The sequence below is a fragment of the Pan paniscus genome, chromosome 9 (genome assembly GCF_029289425.2).
Source record: "Pan paniscus chromosome 9, NHGRI_mPanPan1-v2.0_pri, whole genome shotgun sequence".
NCBI classification, from domain to species: Eukaryota; Metazoa; Chordata; class Mammalia; order Primates; family Hominidae; genus Pan; species Pan paniscus.
The window spans coordinates 38,493,546-38,519,738 of NC_073258.2; the positions used below are offsets into that span (position 1 = coordinate 38,493,546).

Sequence of the window (26,193 nt, forward strand, 5' to 3'; positions counted from 1 at the left end):
ACGAGTCCTTCTCTGTCACCCAGACTGGAGTGCAGTGGCACGATCTCGGCTCACTGCAAGCTCTGCCTCCCAGGTTCACGCCATTCTCCTGCCTCAGCCTCCCGAGGAGCTGGGACTACAGATGCCCGCCACCGCGCCCAGCTAATTTTTTGTATTTTTAGTAGAGATGGGGTTTCACCATGGTCTCGATCTCCTGACCTCATGATCTGCCTGCCTCGGCCTCCCAAAGTGCTGGGATTACAGGCGTGAGCCATTGCGCCTGACCACCTTGCTTCCTTTTGTTCTACGTAACAGGTGAAAACACAGAAAGTGGTGCGATTCAATTGCCTGATTTCATGTCACACCATGGGTCAAGGGCTTAGCTGGGAATTAGGAAGTTGGGATCATCTTTAAAAACTAGAGAAAGTACTGGCCAAAAGCTTCAACTTGGGGACAAAAGAAGCTACAAAAATCATGGAAGTTTTAGAACTGTTGTTTATTTCCAATTAGTCCCACTTCTTCACCTAGGAGTGGCTGCATTAGATGACGGAAGAGGGCCCTGGTTTCATGAAGAAGGGAATTAGCACCCATTTCAGACTTCCTACACTGAAGAGGGGTTCCAGTATGGTGGAGGGGGCTCAGGGAACACTCTGGATGGACCATGCTCTGTGGGCTCTGCCTGGCTTCCCTGACAGAGGAGCGGGAACTGCTGGCATCACCTGTCCGATTCCCTCCATGTGTTCTGGGATTGGAAATGAACTAATTAGAGCTAATGTTGGAAATAAACTTACTTATTGGATAGGCTGCATGATTTGGGCCTGAATTTCTCAAACAGCTATGCAGAGGCAGCTGACGATGCAAATGTTCCCTCACCCTGCCATGGTGGTAATTAAGTTGCACTCAGGAGCTTTTCAAAGATGGGGGCTTCTGCTCTCCAGCTTCAGAAAGAGAAAGAAGATGAGTGAGAACAGCGGGGGATCTGGCTGCTTCTTCCCAATCCAACTGTAACTTCTGGATGGCAGTAGCCCCCTGCTGTCCCCACCATCCTGCCTGTTGTCAGCTGCAGCTGCAAGGGCAGCCTGCATATGGGGAGACATTTATCACTCATGAGCAGCTGGGTCATGGCAGTGGCCCTGGCAGCTGGCTGGATCATTTACTGGCCACGGCAGAGAGTTGGTCTCGGATGCGGCCCAGGCCATCTAACATGGTGTCCAGTGTTTCTTTGCTCAGCTCCACGGTGACAGCTGAGATGGAGGGTTTGTCTCCGCATAGGCTGGGATCTTCTTGGATCTGAAAAGAGAACACAGCCCAGAAAGTCAAAGCTGCCTCTTTTCCCATCTCCCTGTAAGTGAGCCCTGAACCTGCGAGGCTGAGCTCAGTTCTGCTGAACCTCTGAAGAGAGGCTCTTTCCTAAGCACTAGAGAGTACCAGCCCTTGGGTCATTTAGCAGTAAGGGAGAGTACAGGAGATGCCTCAGAGGCCTGGGTCAGTCTCCATTTGCAACAAGTGCCTTGGGTAGGTATCAAAGAAGGCCAAGCCAAGGCTCACTCACCTCTCTGATACCCTAACTCTCAGCATTCAAGTAAGAAAACATTACGTGTGTTTACATTGGTACTTTAAGGAGCAGGCTCTATTGGATACTTCAGACAATCCTGCATTGGGATGCAGGAACAATCTTACAACCTTTAGTTTTAAAAAATAAAGAAGTTAAGCTTCACTAATATTTAAAACTTAATTGCTAGAGGCACCCTTACTTCTTCATTTTCTTACAAGTGGTAACTTTCTGGGTGTCTGGTTATGTAGATATAGCATTACATTTCTAGTTTTAACTAAACAAACACTACAATATGGATATGTAGCTTAAAAAGATTCCTGAAAATAACTATAAAATGAAGACAACACCAATGAAGCAAAGGTATGTGAGCAAGAAAATGAAGACCTGACACTTCTCCAGCTGCTAGTAGAAACTTATTTTTTTTTTGAGACGGAGTCTCACTCTTTCACCAGGTGGGAGTGCAGTGGTGTGATCTCGGCTCACTGCAATCTCCACTTCCTTGGTTCAAGCGATTCTCCTCCCTCAGCCTCCTGAGTAGCTGGGAGTATAGGAGCCCGCCACCACGCCCGGCTTATTTTTGCATTTTTGGTAGAGACGCGATTTCACCATGTTGGCAAGGATGGTCTTGATCTCTTGACCTCATGATCCGCCCACCTCGGCCTCCCAAAGTGCTGGGATTACAGGCGTAAGCCACTGCTCCCAGCGACTAGTAGAAACTCTTGAGCAGCCACATTACAAATAATGACAGCCTAATCACTGGACAAGAAGTTGCTAAAGTACACTGAAATGATCAGGCAGGCTATTCAAAATCTGGAAGCACACTACTATTGTTAAAGCTAAACTGCTAAGAGTATAGGGTTACCTTTAGGTATCAGCAAATTATTTTAAAAATATGTTTTGTATTTGTTTTATTGTTTTAATATGTCCATAGTATGTTACTGCAGTAGTACACATACACGTTGTAACTAAACAAAGGAGGATAAAGGGGATGGTAATTTAAAAAAATATATGGGTTAGAGATCCCAAACCTTGGAGACTAGTGTTTTAGATGGCCATAGGGGTGCTGCCTCTTCTTTCTAATGGCATGATAGTGAATGTACCTTCATCTGGAGCAGGCAGGTGGGGACGGCCATGCGGCTGATGCTGTCTGAGGAGGTTTTGATATCCACTCTCCAGTCCAGATCGACCAGGCGTGGCAGAGAGACTGTGGAAGGAACAGCTCAGCTCAATGCTCATGCTGCCCGTGTTTACCAAGCATTTATTGTACGACAGGCAGCTCTGAGGACTGCACACATGCAATGCATTGGTCTATGCAGCAAGTCTCTGAGAAAGACAGATAAACAAAGCCCGAGACCCACAGCGAGTCATGTGCCTTACCCATTGCTCTGTGCTGCCTGCACTTAGTACTAATTCACAGTGGCAGCGTATCCAGGCTTCTACCTGAACACCCAGCCCTCCAGATGTTAGGGCAGAATGAGAAGTGACATAAAGCAGAGAAGAAATCATGGCCTGAGGCTTAGGAAATGTGTAGCTTCAGCAATAGTGGTAAGAGCTCTTGTTTTAGAGATAAATGGACTTGACTTGAATATAGGTGCTACCACTTATCTAACCTCTGAGCTTCTGTTTGCTCATCAGCCTAGCTCACAGGGCTGTCGGGAGGACTAAATGACTTGAGCAGATTAACTGCTCCAGCACTGTGGCTGGCTCAGAGTTACTGTAATGACCATTTATTAAACATGGACTTTCATTCAGCCTTTCAAACTATTTTTGATTATTGTTAATTTTTTTCACAATTGAAATACCATTATTTTAAGTACTTTACTTTCTGCTTTGGATATTTCTGTTTTTTAACAACACGCCTATATAATAATGTTTATAATCAGAAAAAAGTTAAAAAGTAGAATTAGGGAAAAAAACCCACCATACACAGAGTATGGGTTGAGACTAGAATGGTTCACTTTGGTTTCTGTCAAAATCTCTGATCACTTGGCAGACTGAGAGCTGGGGCTGGGGAGACAAGTAAGAAGGGAGGGGCAGATTTATTGGTACTCACTCTGATTTGCCTGGGCTTCGGTTCTCCAAGTAGACCTGTTTAAGAGGGAAAGATGAGGAAAAAATAATGGAAAGGGGATGAGACTGACTCTTCTGATAGAGAGGGGAACTGGCCCTTCCTGTGATCTTCAGACGTGTCATCACCTGCTAACAGGAAAGGACCACAGAAACCCCTCCCTCCAAGAAAGTCTTTTGTTTATTTGTTTTACAAAGCTCAGTGATGTTAAGGTCCTAAGTGTTGTCAGTTTTCATAGTTCAGGACAAAAAAGAAGAAAACACAATGTATTGTAATCTTATTGTGCTATTGTTCTTTTGTGCTTTTGTTCAAAGACAAAACAGAAAAAAAGGTCAACTTATCTTCTCTTTATTGAGCACCTACTGCATACACAAATATTGCATCTTCTGCAAAAACACATCCAAACAGACCTAATGCTACAACAAACATAATAAAATGTGATCATGTATGAGAAAGTTCTTAAAATACAATAAAACCCTTGGTAAATAGGCATTATCAGTTATTGCTATTAGAGAGGTCTGTTCAAGCCTTCTGCTAACCAACAGTTAATCAATTCTGCTTAAAATGTATGTGTTTAAAAGGAACTTCCCAGCCAAGAAAATAAACAGATACTTCACAAAAGAAAAAAAAAGATCAATTAAACATATGAAAAAGATATCTGACATCACTAGTGTCAAAGATAGGGACACTGAAATGAGGTACCATTTGCCATTTGTGGAACTGGGAAAAATGTAAGAAAAAAATCCCCTCAGTGAAGGTGTAGGGAGAGGGGTACACTTGTATCCTACTACTGTGGAAAAATACTGCAATCTTTCTAATGGCCAACTTGAACATTTAAGGCCAAACCCTCAAAATGTCCATTACCTTTAACCCAGTAAAAAAATAATTAAGCACACGAGCAAAGTTTTCATTGTAAATTGTTCACTGAAATGAAAAAGTGCCAACAGCCTCAGTGTCCAACACTAAGAAATTTTAAAATTATACATCATTTCTTCCTATAACAGGATATGTTTAACCATTACAATGATATTGAAGGTAAACATTGACCTGAAATTTCACTATCGTTAATACTGTTAACAGAAAATAAGCAAGTTACAAAACAGCATGATCCATTTTGTAAAAACAAAAACAAAACATCAACCTCTTACAGAGGTGTAAAGAGAAAAAAAAAACATGTTTTAAAAGGCTTTCCATTAAGAAAAGACTACCACTAACATCTGGCTGGTGGAATTACAGGTGTCTTATTTTCTTTTTGCTTATCCGGGCTTCCTAAGTTTTCAACAATGAGCATATTACTACTTCTAGAATGAGAATAAAGATAATAAGAAATGTAAAAGTTAGAAGGGACTTTCAAGAAATGAGCACTTACACATGTTCTAGGATGATCTTTGTCAGCAGGTTTTTGAGGTTTTGGTGGAAATTTTCTGGAAAGAGAGCCAGAATTGCCTCGGCAGAGGACAGGTCACGGAATGCCACCAGCCTAGTGAGGCGGTGCAGAGCCTGGAGCAGCTGCAAGATAAACGGAACCACCTGTAGCTGTAACAGAAGCAGCAGGCAGGGGGCACAAGGCAGGGCTAGGGGCAGGGCTCTACACCCTGAAGGCAGCACACTGCTATGGTCATTCAACTGAGTCACAAGTCCAGAGGCCTCTGTGGCACATGCTCATGCCCCACATGCCTTGGCCTGCCTCAGAGTTCACCTGTTGCTTTAGAAGACAGATGCAGCTGCCTGACCTAGGAAGCTGACAGCTTGTCAGAAACTCTCCACTTGTGGACAAAGAGTTAATATAGCCCTTTTCCTTCTGCATGAGAATCTGACCTTCAGTTAACTTTCTGGTGCTGTTTCCCTGGTAACCTGAGAGCAGTGCAAAGTCAGCCGTGTTACTAAGCAACACTGCATTGGTCCAAGCCTCTGGACTGAGAGGACTGCATAAATACCTGGGGTACCGGTAGCTCTGGACTTGCCTATATGTGGTACAGCCTCCTTTCGAGAACCTGAAGCTGTGCTTACTGAACTGTGACACAAGATACCGGCTCCTGTGGAGTGAGGGCCTTGAATCCAGGGTGGTAGGATTCATGTCCTTTCCTCTCAACTGGTTGCCTAGGAGGGCAAAGAGAACAAACAGCTCCTGGCCGGCTGTGCGGGTTCCTCCTGGGAAGAGGCGTGTCTGCCCGTCCTGCTAAAATGCTGTGTTCCCATCCTAGGTCCTTCTAAGTGAATCTGTAACTTCGAAGTGTAAGAGTGGTTTATGGTGGTCTTGTGAATAGAGTAATACTTAGTTAACCTAAAAAAGCTCCCTGGAGGTAACTGTTTCTCTGCTTTAGGGCTTTCTCTGATATCACTGCAGATTACCTGACACAACCCGGAAGTGAAGGGAAGTTAACCTTCCACCAATGAGAGTGGGTGTTCATGGATAAATGGCCAAGCCTCTCTGTTCTCCCAGGGAACAATTCTGAGAGGTGTTCTACTTGGTTTCTTACAGGATCCCAAGTTTTCCATAGCAGTAATTGCTCTTAACATCCTCTTTCATTGACTTGCCTTCCCTGTTTGATTTTCCCCACTGCTTTGTGTTTTCTAGAATCATCTCCCAAATAATCTACTTTGGGGGGGAACCCAAAATAACTCTCCAAATCACTTCCAAAATCTTGCTTTTTCCTTTTACTTTTCTACAGCTCACTTCAATAAACAAGGTCCAGAATTAAAACAAAAAACATAGGCCAGGTGCAGTGGCTCATGCCTGTAATCCCAGCACTTTGGGAGGCTGAGGTGGGTGGATTGCTTGAGCTCAGGAGTTCAAGACCAGCCTGGGCAACATGGCAAAACCCTGTCTCTACAAAAAATACAAAAATTAGCCAGGCATCGTGGCATATGCTTGCAGTCCCAGCTACTCATGGAGCTGAGGTGGGAGGACTGCCTGAGCCTGGGGCATCGAGGCTGCAGTGAGCCATGTTCATGCCACCGCCCTCCAGCCTGGGTAACAAAATGAGACCCTGTCTCAAAAATAAAAAAAATCCAAAAACATAGGCCCATTTAGATGAAGAAAGTGCTGTTTTAAAAACATATTTGCCTTGGAAAGATAAGGCTGTCACTGCTACATAATAACTTACCACAAGTTACCTTAATCTCCCTCTTGGCTACCTGCTGAGATCAGGTGAGCTGAGGAGAAGGGGACCTTCTGTGGGACAGAGGGGTGAGGAGGGAGTGAGATACACAAAGCACCCCTCAGGAAGCCTGATGGAATCTAGCAGCGCCTACTCCTGAATCTTATGCAGGCCTCAAACCTTCTGTTCAAAGATCCCTGAAAAGTCTGCCCTAAGCTATCCAGCTAACAATTTATGAGCATCAGCAAGTTATAGGTTGGAAAAGAAAATCACAGAAAGGTTGGCTTTTGTTCCACATTGTCTAGGTAATAGGTCTGAAAGAAAATGGCCAGGAGCTCTGATTCTGGGTACAGTTCTCCCATTCATGTCCCATTTATAAAAGTTTGCTACAGTGTCAACAGATGTTTCAAGGGATTTTCCTTGGACATGGCAATGACTGGGAAGTCAAGAAAGAGACTAATAAGAGGGCCAGTGGCCAAAGATCATTTCTGACCACACTTACTTCCTCTGCCTCCTCCTGAGTCACAGACAAGCTGGAACATGTAACATCCAAGAGTTTTTTCGAGCCAAGGGCTGAACTGGAAAAGCTTTCTTGACACAGCTGTCTGACAACATCTTTCGAGGAGGCCTATGAATTAAATCACAGATAGGAAAAAAAAAAAAAAAACTCAGACTCTGAAAACACATGTTTTGAGTAATAATGTCTTTGTCATACATGATACCTTTGAGACTTAAATTTTAAAGGTACATAAGACTTTGGATTCTAGGAAGATCAAATAGATGTACTTTTCCCTAATCTTGCTGCTAAGTACAACCAAAAACTTTGGACATATACAGAAAACATACATAAGACTCTGGAAGCAGGAGAGAAGGAGGCAGATCTGCTAGGGACCTCATAATACAAGGAATGACACAGTGCGTGAGTTCCCTGGATTTTTTTTGCTTCATATATCCCAGACTTTCAGCTGAAGAAGAGGGCAACAGGAAATGACAATGGATGCAGAGGGGGAAAAAACGCTACAATAAATAGCTCTTCTGTCTAGCTAAAGGACCAACAAAGGGGCAGCCTTGCAAGACAGAAAACTTTTAGATGACAACTGCTACACTCCAGCCAAATATCATAGAAAAACTGCAGCCCCACCCACCTCTATGTCAACAAAGGCTGAGTGGGAGGCCTAGACCTGAGTGAGAAGACTTGTGAGGCTATAATGAGGTACCCCAACATTCCTGCTGGGGAGGTGTCAGAGAAGGCCAAGTAGGAAGCTGGGACCTTTATCCCCACCAGCTGGTAACAAGCCTCATCATTCTGTGATACCAGTGGAGACCACGTGGAGTCAGAGATTCCACCCTTACCCAGTGGTAACAAGGAACCTCTGCTTTCAGGTATCAACAGATGCCAAGTGGGGAACCTGGACTTCAACTTCCACCTGATAGTAATGAGGTGGCACCCCCTTCCCCTGCCTAAGCAGTGCCACAGAAAGCCAGCTAAAACATAAAATTTAAATAAAATCCATTCTCAGAACATAATATGAAAATGTCCAGGTTTTCATTGAAAATCATTCATCAAACCAAGAACCAGAAAGATCTCAAACTGAATGAAAAAAGGTAATCAATAGATGTCAACACCAAGATGACAGATGTTAAAATTATCTGACAAAGAATTTTAAGTAGCCAGGATAAATATGCTTCAACAAATAATTATGAACTTGCTTGAAACAATTTTCAAAATCACCTCCTCAGCCAAGAAATAGAAGATATAAAGAACAACAAAATGGAAATTTTAGAACTGAAAAATAAAATAACCAAAATAAAAAGCTCAGTAGATGGGCTCAGCACCAAAATGGAAAGAATAGAGGAAAGAATTAGTGAACCAGAAGACAGAGAAGTAGAAATTACCCACTCAGAAAAGCAGAGAAAAGAAAAAATTATGAACAGAGCCTCAGGGACATGCGGGACTATAACGAAAAACCTAACATTTGTATCATTGGAGTCCTGGAAGGAGATGATAAAAGAGGGCAAGACTGAAAGAATATTCAAAGAAATAATAGCTCAAAACTTCTCAAGTTTACTTAGAGACATACTCCTATATATTTCAAGAACCTGAGTGAACCCTAGACAGGATAAATCCAAAGAAATTCATACCCAGACATATAATTGAACTTCGAAAATGAAAGACAAAGAAAAAAATATTTAAAGCAGAGAAAAATGACACCTTACCTATTTAAAAAAACCAATTAGAATGAAAGCAGATTTCGTATCAGAAACCATGGAAGCAAGAAAGAAGTGACAATATTTTTCAGGTGCTGAAAGGGGAAAAAAAAAACTGTCAACCTGGAATCCTACACCCAGCAAAAATACCCTTCAGGAATGAAGAAGAAATCGAAACATTCTCAGTTGAAGAAAAACTAAGAATATCTGTCACAAGACCTGCCATAAAAGAATGGTTAAAATAAATTCTCTAAACAGATATGAAACAATGAAACAAGAAACCACGGAACACCAGTGTACTAGCCAGAGCTCTCCAGAGAGACAAAACCAACAGGGTATGTAAGAGGGGATTTATTAGGGGGAAACGGGTCACATGATCACAGAGGCAAAGTCCCACAATAGGCCGTCTGCAAGCTGGAGGATCAGAGAAGCTGGCAGCTTGGCTCAGTCAAAGTCTGGCAACACCTCAGAACCAGGGAAGCTGATGGTACAGCCCCTAGCTTGAGGCCAAAAGACTGAGAGCCACTGGGAGGCCACTGGTGCAAGTCCCAGAGTCCAAAAAATGAAGAACCCAGAGTCTGATGTCCAAGGGTAAGAGGAGAAAAGGCATCTTGCTTTAGAAGGAAGGGAGAGAACAGAGAGAAAGGGAATCCCCCATCTTCCACCTGTTTGGCCCAGTTGTGTCCCCAGCCAATGGGATGGTACCTGCCCACATTGAGGGCAGGTCTTCCTCTCTTTGTCCACTGACTCACACATCAATTGTCTCTGGCAACACCCTCACACACTCAGAAACAATGCTTCACCAACCATCTAGGCATCCCTCAATCAAGTCGACACCTAAAATAAACCATCACAATCAGGAAGACAGAACAGGGCAAACAAAAACATGGATAAATACTGTAGGCTCTCTTTCTTTTCTTGAGTTTTCTATTATGTTTGAAGGCTGAAGCAAAAAATATATCTGATGTGGCTCTAAATGTATATAGAGGAAATACTTAAGACAATTATAAATGAGGGAAGATAAAGAGGTATAAAGGGACGTAAAGTTTCTATTCTTCGCCCTAACTGATAAAATGATGACACCAATAGACTGTGATAAGTTACGTATATAGAATGTAGTAATTAGGGCAACCACTAAAAAGGCTATAAAAAGAAATGCACTTTAAAACATTACAGATAAACCAAAATGGGATTCTAAAAAAATGTTAACCTGTGGGAAGGCAGGAAAAAGTAAAATGAAAGAAAAATCAGGAGAGAACAGGCAGAAAACAAAAATAAAACAGTAGACTTAACGTCCTAACATACAAATAATTATACTAAATGTAAATGGTCTAAGTGTACCAATTAAAAGACAAAAATTGGCAGAGTGGATTAAAAATAGGACTCAAATGCTATCTATAAGAAACTCTTGGCCAGGCGTGGTGGCTCAGGCTTGTAATCCCACCACTTTGCGAGGCCACGGCAGGTGGATAGCTTGAGCCCAAAAGTTTAAGACCAGGCTGGGCAACATGGTAAAATCTCTTCTCTACAAAAAAAAAATAAAAATTAGCCAGGCATGGTGGCGCTTGCCTGTAGCAGCAGCTACTCGGGAGGCTGAGGCGGGAAGATTGCTTAAGCCTGGGAAGTCAAGGCTGCGGTGAGCCGAGATTGCACCACTGCACTCCAGCCTGGGTGACAGAGCGAGACCCTGTCCCAACAACAACAACAACAACAACAACAAATCTCCCTTCAAATATAAGACATAAGGCAGGTTGAAAGTAAAAGAATGAAAAAAGATATATTATGCAAACATTAATCAGAGGAAAGTAAGAGTGGCTAAATTAATAATAGATAAAGTAAACTTCACTGGCAAAGAAAATTACCAGAGACAGAGAGGGACATTAATAATGAAAGATTTTATCCACCAGGAAGATGTCCTAAATGTGTATGTACCCAACAACAGAACTGGAAAATATGTGAAGCAAAAACTATCAGAACTGTAAGAAGAAACAGACCAAATGACAAATACAGCTGAGGACTTCAACACTCCTCTTTCAACAACTGACATAACTAAACAGATATTCAACAAGGATATAGAAGGAACTAACAATACCATCAATCAATTAAATTAATATTCATGAAACAATACCCAGTAACAGCAGAATACAAATTCATTTCAAGTGTCCACTGAACACATACCCAGACATATCATATTCTGGGCCATAAAACAAACTTCATCAAATTCAAAAGAAGTGAAGTAATGAAGAGTGTGTTCTATGTGACCACAATGGAATCGAACTAGAAAGCAATAGCAGAAAGGTAACAGAAAAATATCTGAACACTTATAAACTTAAACAGTACACTTCTAAATAATCCATATGTCAAATGGGAAGTCTCAGGGATATTTTAAAAATAAGTGAAAATGAAAACACACCATATCAACATTTGTGGTACACAGCCTAGCAAGTGGTGAGATGAAATTTTATAGTATTAAATGCATATACTAGAAAAGAGGAAAAGTCTCAAATCAATAATCTAAGCTCCCATCTCAAGAACCTATAAAAAGGAAAGCATAATAAACCCAAAGGAAGCAGTGGAAGTAACAATGATAAGAGCAGAAACCAATGAAATTGAAAATAGAGAAATCAATGAAACAAACAGCTGGTTCTTTGACAATGTCAATAAAAATCGACAAATCTTTAGCAAGACGGAGAAAGATAAGAGGGGAGACACAAATTATCAGTATTAGGAATGAAATAGAGGATATTATCACAGATCCTGCAGACATCAAAAGGATAAGGGGAACTTAATGAAAAATTCTATAAACATAAATTTGATAATTTAAATAAAATGGGCCAATTCCTCAAATAACACAAACTACTTCCACTCCCCTAATATGAAATTGATCACCTGAATAGTCCTCTGACTATTAAGAAAATTAAATTCACAATTTTAAGGCTCCTAAAAAAGTCTCTAGGCCCAGATAGTTTAACTGGAGAATTCTAGCAAACATTTAAAAAAAGAATGAACTGATTCTACACAATCTCCACTAGAAAAACAGAAGATGATGGAGTACTCTCTAAATGATTTTATATAGCTACAAAGCTAGTATTACCCTGATACCAAAACCGCACAAAATGGTACAGAAAAATGAGAAAACTACAGACCAATATCCCTCATAAAAATAGATGCGAAAATTCTTAGAAAATATTGGCAAATAGAGATCAGTTATATATATGTATAATATTTTATTAGCAAATAGAGACATATAATTATATATAATTATACAATATGACCAGGTGGGATTTATTCCACAGATGCAAGGCTGGTTCAGTATTTGCAAATCTATGTAATCCATCACATTAACAAAGAAAATCACATGATATAAATCAATGCAGAGAAAGCATTTGATAAAATTAAACATCCATTATTGATAAAAGCCCTCAGAAAAATAGGAATAGAAGAGAACTTCCTTATCTTGATAAACAGTATCTACAAAAAACCTACAGTGAACATTATACTTAAGGGTGAAAGACTGAATGCTTTGCCCCCAAAACCGAGGACAAGGCAAGATATCTGCTTTCTCCACTCTGAATCAACACAGTGCTGAAAATTCTAGCCACTAAAATAAGGCAAGAAAAGGAAATAAAATGTGTGCAGATCAGAAAGGAAGAAATAAAACTGTCTCTATTTGTAAATAACATGATTTTCCATGTAGAACATTCCAAGAAATATACCAAAAACTCCTAGAAACAATGAGTTTAGCAAGTTTGCATGTAGAAGATAAACATACATAAATCAGTTGTATTTCTATTTATTAACAATGAACATGTGGACACTAAAATTAAAAATACGGGCTGGGCATGGTGGCTCACATCTATAATCCCAGCACTTTGGGAGGCCAAGGCTGGTGGATCACTTGTGGCCAGGAGTTCGAGACCAGCCTGGCCAACATGGGGAAACCCTGTCTCTACTAAAAATACAAAAAAAAAAAAAAAAAAAAAAGAAAGAAAGAAAAGAAAAAAAAATCAGCCTGGAGTGGTGGTGGGCACCTGTAGTCCTAGCTACTTGGTAGACTGAGGCATGAGAATCCCTTGAACCCAGGAGGTGGAAGTTGCAGTGAGCTGAGATCATGCCACTGAACTGTAGCCTGGGCCACAGAGCGAGACTCTCTCAAAACGAACAAACAAACAAACAAACCAAAAAAACCCAAAACCATTTGCAATTGCTCAAAAAATGAAATACAGGATGTGCATGCTGAAAACTACACAGTACAACACTGTTGGACAATCATTACATGGAATACCACTCAGCAATAAAAAGGAAAGAACCATTGATACACACAACATGGATGAAAATTAGGCTGAGTGAAAAAAGTCAATCTCAGAAGGTTACTTACTGTATTATTCCATTTATACGGCATTCTTGAAATGACAAAATTAGAGAAATGAATAACGCCAAAGGTTAAGGAGAGTGTGGCTATTCATGAGGAATCTTTGTGGTGGTGGAAATGTTTTGTATTTTGACTGTCAATATCAATACTTTTGACATTAGGTATTGACATCCATTTATCCTTTACCCAATTTCCCCTATGCAGAACCATACATAATAGTAAGTATGCTATATATGTATACTATATACTATGTATATCATATAGTATGTATACTATATACTATGTATATCATATAGTATGTGTACTATATACTATATCATATAGTATGTGTACTATATACTATATCATATAGTATGTGTACTATATACTATATCATATAGTATGTGTACTATATACTATATCATATAGTATGTGTACTATATACTATATCATATAGTATGTGTACTATATACTATATCATATAGTATGTGTACTATATACTATATCATATAGTATGTGTACTATATACTATATCATATAGTATGTGTACTATATACTATATCATATAGTATGTGTACTATATACTATATCATATAGTATGTGTACTATATACTATATCATATAGTATGTGTACTATATACTATATCATATAGTATGTGTACTATATACTATATCATATAGTATGTGTACTATATACTATATCATATAGTATGTGTACTATATACTATATCATATAGTATGTGTACTATATACTATATCATATAGTATGTGTACTATATACTATATCATATAGTATGTGTACTATATACTATATCATATAGTATGTGTACTATATACTATATCATATAGTATGTGTACTATATACTATATCATATAGTATGTGTACTATATACTATATCATATAGTATGTGTATATATACTATATCATATAGTATGTGTATATATACTATATCATATAGTATGTGTATATATACTATATCATATAGTATGTGTACTATATACTATATCATATAGTATGTGTACTATATACTATATCATATAGTATGTGTACTATATACTATATCATATAGTATGTGTACTATATACTATATCATATAGTATGTGTACTATATACTATATCATATAGTATGTGTACTATATACTATATCATATAGTATGTGTACTATATACTATATCATATAGTATGTGTACTATATACTATATCATATAGTATGTGTACTATATACTATATCATATAGTATGTGTACTATATACTATATCATATAGTATGTGTACTATATACTATATCATATAGTATGTGTACTATATACTATATCATATAGTATGTGTACTATATACTATATCATATAGTATGTGTACTATATACTATATCATATAGTATGTGTACTATATACTATATCATATAGTATGTGTACTATATACTATATCATATAGTATGTGTACTATATACTATATCATATAGTATGTGTACTATATACTATGTATATCATATAGTATGTGTACTATATACTATGTATATCATATAGTATGTGTACTATATACTATGTATATCATATAGTATGTATACTATATACTATGTACATACTATACATAATAGTATATATACTATATTATGTATAGTTCCGCAGAATCCTGCAGAACTGAGGGAAACTGAGTAAAGGATAAATGGGATCTCTCTATATTATTTCTTACAACTACATATGGATTTATAATTATCTCATAATAAAAAGTCTAAGTATTTTTTTTAAAAAAGAAAAGAAAGTACATAGGACAGTAGCAATGAAAATCAATGAACTACTGCTACATAATGGTGAGCAAAAGAAGCCAGGCATAAAAAAAAAGTATATGCTGTATTATTCCATTTATGTTAAGTTCAAACATGGACAATATTAAATGAATTGTATCAGAAGCAAACATAGAGGTTACCGTTGGGGAAGAAAGTGAGGAAGCAAAGAAGGGGCGAAAGGGGGACTTCTGGGGTACTGGTAACATTTCATTTTTTGACTTTGGTGGTGGTTACATTGGTGTGTAATAAATCATTTAACTGTAAATGTATGGTTTATGCACTTTTCTGTATGTATACTACACATTAATCTTTTAAAGTTTTTAAAAGAAAAGAGTGCATAAGACCAACAGGTATGGGGGCGGGGGTAGGTACAGAGCAGCCAAAATGAAGGTGAAAAGGCACTGGGTTGGGAGCTGAGAGCCCTAGATTGCCAGTCCCAGCTCTGTTACTTCATTTATTAATTCATTTAACAGCTATTTACTGAGCACGTGCTGTGTGCCAGGTATTATTGTTCTACTTGTTGGGCATTAACACTTGTGAACAAAAGAGTAGATCCCCTTAGGAGTGGAGAATGCTAATGAACACTGAGAAGGCAATTAAAAAATAAATAAGTAAAACAAAACAGAGACTATTACATGGACCGATGATGATGATGTGCCATAAATTGAGGAGAGTAACTCAACCCTCTTCACCTGGTGTTTAAAAAAAAAAAAAAAAAGAGAGAGGAAGAAAGGAAAGGTCCCTGATGGATCTTACATTCTTATGAGACAGACGGACAACGGGCAAATAGCTAGCGACAAGTTCTACGAAGGAAAATAAAGCTGCCCTTTCTCCTACAGGGCAAATCATAAGTTAAATAATTCCGGCCAGGCGCGGTGGCTCACGCCTGTAATCCCAACACTTTGGAAGGCGGAGGCGAGTGGATCACGCGGTCAGGAGTTCAAGACCAGCCTGGCCAAGATGTTGAAACCCCGTCTCTACTAAAAATACATAAATTTGCCAGGCTTGGTGGCGGGCGCCTGTAATCCCAGCTACTCGGGAGGCTGAGGCATAGAATTGCTTGAACTCGGGGGGTGGAGGTTGCAGTGAGCCGAGATTGCGCCACTGCTCTCCAGCCTGGACAACAGAGCTAGACTCCGTCTCAAATAATAATAATACTTCATTTGAGCTTTACAAAGCCCTATGAAGTAGGTCCCTTTCAACCTCACAACTTTTCAAATGATTATCAGGAGTGTGTCCTGCCCCTTTCACAGGTCAAAGAGAGTAGGGAAAATCTGGACCTCAAGGGAACATTGAACGCACAGGTCATTCGGAGGGCTGGGCGGACGCAGTAGGAGATAATTTCTTAATTGTGCAATGCAGGAGGGGCTACGGGATGAAATGGGGAACTGACAACGTGGGTCTAGCAATTACCACTTCAATGCACCAATACCGAAAACCAATCCCAAAGACTAATAGCAGGAGGTTGTACTGCGCCTTCATGCCCATTATTTTATTTTATTTTTTATCTTACGTTCCTGTCAAAACGATATTTTGTTCTTACTTTTTAAAAGCTCAGAAAGACGCAACGATTTGCCTGGGATCACACAGAGAACAAGCAGCAGAGTTGTGGCTCCAAACCAGGGTCAATTTGTTCCCAATTCCTGCTCCGTCTAAAGTCTCGGAGACAAAGGGCCACCTCACGCTGTCCCCACCCCTTCGACTTACCTTGAGCAGGTTCTGGAGTGCTGCAAAATGCTCCGCTGTCAGGGCAGCCATCTTCCCGAAATCACATGACCGTGGCATCCAGCGAAGCGAGGTCACGTGGCTTTCGCTGTTGTCGCGGGGCCTGCCGGGGGCTGTAGTCCTTCAGAGTGGGGGAAGGCGTTTCGGTTGTGGTGCTGCGGCAGTGAGCGCGGATCAAGACGGACGCGGCGGCTGGATGACTAAACCCCGAGACTCTAGAACCAAAGGACTAGGGGGACCAGGGCGGAGGATGGTTTACTCGGGGAGGAAATTGGCTTGACTTGTCTACTTACCAAGTCAGGGAAACAGGTTTTCCCTTGACCCATGTGGGTGGGCTGGCGCACTTGGGGAATGCACCTGCAAGCTTGGCAGGCGCCTTGGAAACGTAGTTGTTCAGGAGTGATCGGCGTACCAGTGTTTGGAATGAAAACGAGGCTGTGCATATCGGGCTTCTTGGAATTGACACACGTACATGCACACATCCTGTCTTGAATGTAAAATTACTTCTGCGTATATAGTTTTTCAGCCTATGTAGTAGGTTGGAGCTGGTATTATTAGTATTATCCAGATTGGGAAATAATCATTTAGGGTTTTTAGTAACTTTCCCATAGTCATAGAGAAGATCTGATTCCAAGAGCAGGTGAGGAAGTGTTTGGGAGAGGGGACAAGAGAGGAATGGAATGAAAGCTACTACCTAGCTAGGTTCTTGTTATACGGGGGTAAGATGGGGGAGGAGGTTAATGGAAATGATTTAGTTCATTTATTCAAAAAGGTAATTATAATGAATATAATTGTAAAGAGTGATTTTGCACTGGCAGTACTGGACTCTGATTTGCCCTGTTCTCAGAGACCGTACATCAAAACAGACATTTCCTTTATCTACCTTTAGTATTTGGGTGGCTCTTTTCTTTTCCTACCCTCCACTTTTTTTTAAGCAAATTCCAGCTCAAAAAATGGGTTCTGATATATTCGAGCTTAAGAAAGAATGCCCATTTGTGAAATTCCAGAAATTGGTAAGCTGCTAAGGACATTCGTTCCTTTGTCTCCTCTCCTCCCCCTTCCCCTTCCCCCACTCCATTTTCTGTGGGGATGTTGTCAAGGCCCAGGAAAACAAAAATCAAATTGTCTAAGGAGGAACCCATTCCTGGATTAGAAGATTTTAGAACCATTTTGTCACAGGGTCCTGATTCTAGCTCTCTTTCTTGGCCTCTCTTTTCCATGAACCCTCATGGCCTGATTCCTGGTTTCTGTTATAACTCAATGTAGGTTCTAGGTTTAACTCCTGCCTGTATCTATAGGGCTGGGCCCATTGTCTTGGGTTAATTGAATATTTGTTAAATAAACAACCACCCAAAAAAGTGATTAGACTAAGATGAAATTTTGTGACTTATTTGAGGATATTGCCTTGGTATTTGCAGGATTGTGCCTTCTTGTCTTACTTTAGAGTAATGAGGAGTGTGGTCACCAGCCTTCAAGATGGCCCTCAATGATCCCAGCCTCCTGGTGTTCACAACCTAGTGTAGACACCTCCCACCATGTACCAGGATTGGTATGCATGACCAATAGCAAATGGTGGGTGTGAATGGCATATCACTTCTGAGATTAGGTTATACAAGACTGCACCAAAAAACTAACAAAAAGACTGAAGTTCCTGTCTCCTGGCTTGGGTGCTCTCTCATGTGCCCTGCTCTCTTTCACTTGAATCCTTTGCTCTGGGGAAAGCAAACTGCCATATTGTAAACAGTCCTACAGAGAGGCCTAGGTGACAAGGAACTGAAGCATCTGGCCAACAACTTCATTACTGACCTGAGAAGCAGATTGTCTAGGCCCAGTAGAGCCTTAAGAAGGCAGGAGTCTTGGCCAACAGCTTAACTGCAACCTCATGAGAGATTCTGAGCCAGCACCACCCAGCGAAGCCACGCCTGAATTTCTGGCCTTCAAACACTATTAAGATTATAAATGTTTGTTGTTTTAAGCTATGAAGCTTTGAAGTAATTTGTTATACAGCAATAGTAACTAATGCATGGTGGCAGCAAAGCATAGGGGTTTTAGAATTCAACCTGAGTTGGAATCCTAATTCTACACATTATTAACTTTTCCGTGTACAAATTCTTGAACTTCTCTGGGCCTCAGTTTCCACCTCTGTAAAATGGTGTTCATCACACCCATCTAGTTCAGAGAGCAGAGCTGAGCGACAGGAGCTGCTTCAGTGGGAGGATTCCCAGCTCTCCTTACTCTCGCGGGCTGGTATGATATGAATGGCACCATGTCATCCCATTTTGGTAGGGCTGCCCAGATTGCCAATGCCATGTTGCATGTAAAGGTTTGTCTGTGGTCTGCAGAATGTCCAGCAATTTCTAAACCATAAACATTTTCATGGGTGGGAACAAAACAGAATGTCGGAGTTCATTTCTATGATTTGGTTCCATTGCCTGGTTTTCATTAGGCCAAATCTAATTTCTTTCCAATTCTGAATATAGGAATCAGTGCTGACTTTCATTTATTTAATAAACTTGTTATGTGCCCGGCTCTGTTCTAAGCCCTTACATTTACTGATTTATTTACTTCCCATTCCTATCCTATGATATTATATATATATACATATGTATATACACACACACACATATGTACACACACATGTAAGTACATATACATATATAAGCACACACACTGTATTATTTCCATTTTACATATGGAGAAACAGACATAGGCAGATTAAGTAGTCTGAGGTCACACAGCTAAGTAGTGGCAAAGCCCAGATTCAAATATGGCCAGTCTGGCTCCAGATTCTGCACTGTTAACCGCCAAGCTGTACATGTCTCCTTGTTGTCCCACAGCTGTAAATTTGTGTTTCTTCTCTTTGCATGTCTGACTACCTTCCTCAGGCAGCAAGAACAATCTGAGAGTGTTCCTGGACAATCAATCTGGTGGTGGTGAGAAACAATATAATGAGTGAGTGGAAGGGCTACCTTGGGCTTGGGAAAAAGACCTATGTTCAGTTTCCGACTCCTGTGTACTGTTAGCAAATTACTTCCCCTCTTGGAACCTCAATTTCATCATCCATAAAATGGGAACAATAATAAAAATACCTTTTGGCCATTAGGGGGAGCTCAAGGATGACTTATACCTCAAAAGGGGACGGATTGCTTATGTGGATTCTCAGTTCTAGTCATTGGCAACGCTAAAGGGCAGAGCTTTCCCCTGTTGTGGGCAAGGGTTTGCACGAGGGGGACTGGCCATCCCAGTTTTCCCAGGGATGAGGGATTTCCTGGGATGCAGGACTTTCAGGGCTAGCGCTGGGACAGTTCTGGACAAACCTGGCCAGTTAGTCACCCGAATTTGAGCCCTGAGCCTTGGGGGAAACCAGCCTTTTGGAACACTTGCCCTGATTTCTCCAGTGGGGCAGATATGAAACAAGGGATATGGACACAGAATTTATTAGTAGAAAATGATTAAGGGCAGCAATCTTAGTATTGAGGGTTTTTTTATAGTAGCTTTATTGAAATAGAATTAACATTCACATACCATACAATTTATCCATTTGAAGTGTAAAATTCGATGGATTTTAGTATACTCACAGAGTTGTCCAACTATCACCACAATTAATTTTAGAACATGTTCATCATCCCCAAAAGAAACAGCATATCCTTTAGCTATCAACACCCACCTCTGCCCCCAATTCTCCCCATCACACCCAGCCCTAGGCAATCGCTAATCTACTTTCTGTCTCTATGGTTTTCCTTCTGGACATTTCCCATGAATTGGATCATATGATACTGTTTCTCCTCTTATACTAAGTAAAGGAAACAAGTACAAAAGACCACATATCATATGTTTTGTACTCGTTTCCTCTACTTAGCATAAGAGGAGAAACTTCTTCAAGGTTCGTTCATGTTATAGCCTGTATCGGTACTTCATTCGTTTTTTGCTGAATAATATTTTTTTGTACAGATATACCATAGTTTGTTCATTCATCAGTTGTAGACATTTGAGTTGTTTCTACTTTTTAGCTGTTGTTAGTAATGCTGCCATGAGCAATCATGTACAAAGTTTTTGTGTGAACATATGTTTCATTTCTCTTGGAGTATACACTGAAGAGTGGAATAGTGGAGTTTCTGGGCCATATGATTACTCTGTGTTTAACCTTTTGAGGAAGTGTAAGACCATTTTCCAAAGTGACTGCACCATTTTACAGTCCCTAGAAGCAATGTATAAGGGTTTCAATTTCTCCACATCTGCACCAACATTTGTTTAAAAAAAAGAGAGAGAGAGAGATGGGGGTCTCTGCTCTTTTACCCAGGCTGGAGTACAGTGGTGTAATCATGGCTCACTGTAGCCTCAAACTCCTGGGCTCAACTGATCTTCCCACTTCAGCCTCCTGAGTAGCTGGGACTACAAGCATGCAAAACCATACCCAGCTAATTTGATTTTATTTTTTTTAGAGACAAAAAATATGTTTTGTCTCTAAAACATATGTTTGCTATGTTGCTCAGGCTGGTCTCAAACTCCTGGCCTCAAACGATCCTCCTGCCTCAGCCTTCTGAGTAGCTGGGATTACAGATGGGAGCCACTGCATCTGGCTCTGCCTTTTTGATTATAGTGATCCTAGTGGGTATGAAGTAGTATCTCATTGTGAGCCGTCTTGTTTTGAAGTTGCATTGGTATATCAAACACATTTTGTAACTGGTTCTGTCTTTTTGATTATAGCAATCTTAGCGGGTATGAAGTGGTATCTCATTGTGAGCAGTCTTGTTTTTAAGTTGCATTTGCATAGCAAACACATTTTGTCACTTACGCTACTTTGGTTCATTTGAGGTAACTGATGAAGGTTATGGAAGCTTAAATAAACTCCTATTCTCCCCTTTGGTTTCACTACTAAGTCCTGGCTGCCTTCTTTGTCAGAGGAATGCCTGCAGGGGGTGGATTAGGCCAAGGGTCCTGTAGTCCTTTAAGGAGAGCCCTTGCCACCCTCCTGTTATTTCCCTAGTTTCCCTTTTCCTCACCTTTGTCTCAGTCCAGAGATGAGGGTGGGTTGCAGGGGGAAAGGGCTGATCAATCTTTTTGACTTTATGCCCCCTTTGTGGCTTTGACGTGGCCTGATCAGCTCACCAGTCGTCTTAGTCCATATGGGCTAATATAACAAAATACCATAAACTGGGTGGCTTATCAACAACAGAAATGTGTTGCTCATAGTTCTGGAGGCTGGGAAGTCCAAGACCAAGGCATTGGCAGATTCTATGTTTGATGAGGACAGTTTCCTGGTTCATAGATGGTGTCTTCTCACTGTGTCCTCAAATGGTGGCTGTGGGCAAGGGAGCTCTCTTGGGCCTCTTTATAAGGGCACTAATCCCATTCATGAGGGCTCCACACTCATGACCTAATCACCCCCCATAGGTCCCACCTCCAAATACCATCACCTGGGGGTGAAGATTTCAGCATATGAATTTGTGGGGGACGCATACACTCAGACCATAGCGCAAGTTAGGGACAAAAGCTCTGAGTGTCAGCAGGGTTGCACTGGCTTGGAAATGCTGGAAATCTGGAAATTTCCAGATCAGGCATTACAAACTGCATGATCTAGGGCTCACATTGCATTAACAATGTTGTGTTTGGTCCACAGTGTTTCAAAATTGGAAAACTCGACATAAAAAATCCAGCCTTCTGGCTTTTCTTTAAAAATGTGCAGGCCCAACCATGCTGTTTCCACCTTTCTGCATTGCAGTATTTGGCTGAGGCTGAGCCCTGGCTGCCCTCTGAAGACTGGTGTGAGCTTTCAAATCCCCACAGTTCCCGCCACACACTGTTGCATCACAGTGGGCCCTCTCCACACATTTGTCACCTGTCTCATACTTGAGAATATTTATTAGTGCCCAATTCCTTCAGGTACCTAACAGGGTGAACTTAGGCCATAGTAGGTAACAGGGCTAAATACAGACACTTGGGATCCTGGCTTTCCAGCCATCCCCATACCATCTCCTCATGAGTACAAGCAAGTTTCAGGTGTAATGTGGGCATCTAATTTGTGATTTGTGGTTCTTGATCACTTTTATGGGCCAGCCACTGTTCTAAGAGTTTTGCATATATTAATTCATTTAATCCTCCTAGGAACCCAATCATAATCCCGGTTTACAGATGGGAAAACTAACACCCAGAGAAAACACTTGCTCACAGTCCATGGGGAATAGTTGCAGAGTCAGAATTTGAAGTCAGGAGCGAATGAGGTCATTTTGCAAGGTTGCTCATGACCTAGTGTCTGGTTCATTATGGGGGTTCAGTGGGTGCAAGCTTTATAATATTCATCTAGTCTTGCCAACTGCTGCTAACGTGCTGCATGGCTGGGGTTTAGTCCCAGCCAGATGTCCCATCACAAAAGTTAGGCATTGAAGTGGATGACATTTGTGTTTAGAGAAATGATATGTCTCATTCTTTTCAGCTCTAACTTGGGGTAAGTTTCTGAAAGCAAGTAAGAGAAAAGGAGAGGGACATTTGTGATCTCTCATGTATAGAAGACTAACAAAGAGGCAGGTGGTCACACCTGAAGGCACGTCCCCTGACCCTTATTACATAATGCCATGGGCTAAATGTCCAAAATTCCTCTCCCAGCTCTGATTGGCCTGGCTACTATGATGAGTGAAGTCCACCAGGGAAGACACTGTGGCCTCGTTTCTCATCCTCCTGTCCCCAGGAGTAACACAGAAGCAGCTAGTAACACAACAGCATTGTCCTCACATACACAGGCCTGCTTTGTTTCCCCACCACACAGAGCAGCCGCTGTAACAATGGCCCCAAATGACACTTTACCCTCCTTTCTCCAATGTTGCACTTGTTTTTTTAGTCTGGAATGGGCTAAACAATGATTTCCTGCAGGGGGTATCAGCTTTTTATATTTTCTGCCTGCTTTTCTGTCAGTCTTCAGGCCCCAGGTCAGTGAGTGGCAAGCCAGGCCCAGAGAGCTCTGGGCCCATTGGAACATCCCCTTCTCGGGAGGCTGGAAGGCCATGATCATTCACCTCTCCCCAGCAAGGTGGGACCTGCCCTGGAAGAAGAAACCAGACCAGGTAACACAAGAGAGACAATGAGAGCTTGGGGCTAGGGGGTGGGGTTGCAGGGGATGGCTGAGTATCCAGCCCAAGGAGGATGGGTTTCTGGCTTCAAGACATCCGATTTTCTTGAGAGCCACCATCTGCTGTTAAATAAATAATGAAAAGCAACAGAGGTCAAGTTCAGCAGCCTCCCAGTTAGGAAAATACCCTCTGTCTGTCTGGCCCTGTTCAGTGCCTCTGATATCTCTGGGTGACCAGGGTCTTCATGGCCCATGTAGATTTATTGAGGTGGCTGTTGCCTTAATAATAGCTGCTAGTACTAAGCTCTTTCTCTATGTATTGCATATGTATACCTATTACTGTATGTCTCTCATTGAATGAATAGTAATGATAGCAAACCCTTATACAACATGCCTCAGATTCTTGCTTCTTTCAAACCCAGGGAGTTGGGTTCTAGAATCTGCGCTTTTCATCATCATGCCCCTTGTAAAGCATTTTTTTTTACAACATCCTGCTAATAAACCAAGGTCATCACAATATTTCACTTTGAGAGGCAATGATATATGATGATAGCTATGTGTATTGTGAGTCCTTTGCCCTGTGCCAGGCAGCATTCTAACTGTTTTGCAGCTATTTCATCAGATAGATACTTTATGATCTCTATTTTATGGATGAGGAAATTGAAGTACGGATAATTTAAGTCATTCACCCGGGGTCACACAGTTGTTAAATGGCAGAGCCTGGATTTGAATTCAGTTTTCTCTTAAGTATTATGGGAATCTTAGACCCGCCCAGCCCTGCTGGTCTGGAGTTATTCTGCTTCTCTAGGTCATGGTGTATAGAGGGTGACATTCAGTTTCTGGCTTCATAGAACATCTGCACCCAAGTTGACAGCTTAAGGAATTTTTTCGTTTGTTTATTTTAAATGATTTTTCTATTGGCATCAGCTTTTGTCTTGCTTGAAGAAGATGGAATTGCTCAATGATGACAGTGAAGGAATTTGAAAGGGTAAGAATTGCTCAATGAGTGGTATCTCTTTTTTGGCCAGAGACCAGGCTAAGTTGCCTCATATGTAAGAGAACATATGTCAAATACACAGGACTCATGGTATATTATGGAAGCAAACTTTATTTTTGCCTATCATTGTCCCTAATTTTTTTCAGCGGGTCCTCCCTCTTCCCTTGCCCTGGGATGAAAATTAAGGTAGGTCCACAACTCTTATGGGCCCCCTTCAGGAATCAAAAGTTCTTTAGTCGCTTTTAGTTCCAGCACAGCCTCATTCAGCAATTGGGATGTCCAGTCCCAGGGAATCAGCCAGATCTTTGAATTTGGTTCCCAGTGGAGATTTTTCTCCCTCCTCCTGTGGGGCCTGCAGCTTGGAAAGGGGGTCTGTGGTTGGCTTCTCATTTCCCACGTTAAGCTTCCATCCTTCTCTCCTCTGGCTTACTGATGATTCTGACTCCTGGCAGGGGGAAGGGGAAAAGAGAAGAGGCAGGAAAGGAGCTGGAAGTCCGTACTTGGTTAATGCTGTGGCAAGCTGGCATTTCACTGGCAGGTTCTGGTGGGTGTGTAAACCTAGTTCTTTCTCTCTAGGCACAATCTTGTGGATACTTCAGAGAGCACCATTATTTCTCATCTTTGGGGATCTCTGAGTTGCTGGTCCCTTGAAGCTGGTTGCCTAATAAGACTCCTTCCTTAGTTCCCTGGCATCTAAGCAGTGCCGTATTAGTTTGCTGGGACTGCCATGACAAAATATCACAGACTGAGGGGCTTAAACCAGCAGTCCCCAATTTTTTTGGTACCAGAGACCAGTTTTGTAGATGACACTTTTTTCCACAGACCAGGGTAGGGATGGTTTCAGGATGATTCAAGTGCATTACATTTATTGAGAACCTTATTTATATTATTATTACATTGTAATATATAATGAAATAATTACACAATTCACCACAGTGTAGAATCAGTGGGAGCCCTAAACTTGTTTTCCTCCAATTAGACAGTCCCATATGGGGGTGATGGGAACCAGTGACAGATCATCAGGCATTAGATTCTCATAAGGAGCATGCAAACTAGACCCCTCACATGCGCAGTTCACAATAGGGTTTGTGCTCCTATGAGAATCTAATGCTGCTGCTGATCTGACAGGAGGTGGAGCTCAGGTGGTAATGTGAATGATTGGGAGCAGCTGTAAATATGGATGAAGCTTCGTGCTCTCTCTGTCCCTGCTGTGTGGCCTGGTTCCTAACAGACCACAGACCAGTACTGGTCCATGGCCCGGGAGTTGGGGGCCCCAGGCTTAAACAACAGAACTTAATTTTCTCCCAGTTCTGGAGGTTAAAAGTCCAAGATCAAGGTGTTGGAAGGTTTGTTTTCTCCT

The 26,193-nt window shown here is 41.1% G+C and overlaps 2 protein-coding genes across 8 annotated transcripts in view; one reads left to right on the top strand and one right to left on the bottom strand.

Annotated features, from left to right (window-relative positions):
• Positions 1–456: 456 nt before the first annotated feature.
• On the bottom strand, positions 457–16,912 carry COMMD9 (COMM domain containing 9). Of its 4 annotated transcripts, XM_034932409.2 has the most exons (7): positions 16,756–16,833; positions 13,290–13,314; positions 7,206–7,331; positions 4,972–5,111; positions 3,588–3,622; positions 2,635–2,738; positions 457–1,269 (listed from the first exon to the last, which is right to left on the bottom strand). In XM_034932409.2, the coding sequence occupies exons 2-7, from the start codon at positions 13,311–13,313 to the stop codon at positions 1,129–1,131; spliced, it is 570 nt and encodes a 189-aa protein (XP_034788300.1). In that variant the 5' UTR covers position 13,314; positions 16,756–16,833; the 3' UTR covers positions 457–1,128. The 4 variants fall into 4 exon arrangements, with proteins under 4 accessions (XP_034788300.1, XP_003830410.1, XP_014202248.2 ...); XM_003830362.3 differs by lacking the exon at positions 13,290–13,314 and having other exon boundaries at positions 16,756–16,911; XM_014346762.3 differs by lacking the exons at positions 3,588–3,622; positions 13,290–13,314 and having other exon boundaries at positions 16,756–16,912.
• Positions 16,913–23,566: 6,654 nt separating this feature from the next.
• The window catches only part of PRR5L (proline rich 5 like), a 169,688-nt gene continuing 167,061 nt past the window's right edge, over positions 23,567–26,193 (top strand). For 2 of the 4 annotated variants that reach the window (XM_055094278.3, XM_003830359.5), the window contains exon 1: positions 23,581–23,831. The gene's annotated coding sequence lies outside the window, so the exon portion shown is untranslated. Of the gene's footprint in view, positions 23,832–26,193 lie in introns of all 4 variants that reach the window. The other 2 variants (XM_055094281.3, XM_055094280.3) reach the window with 2 other exon arrangements.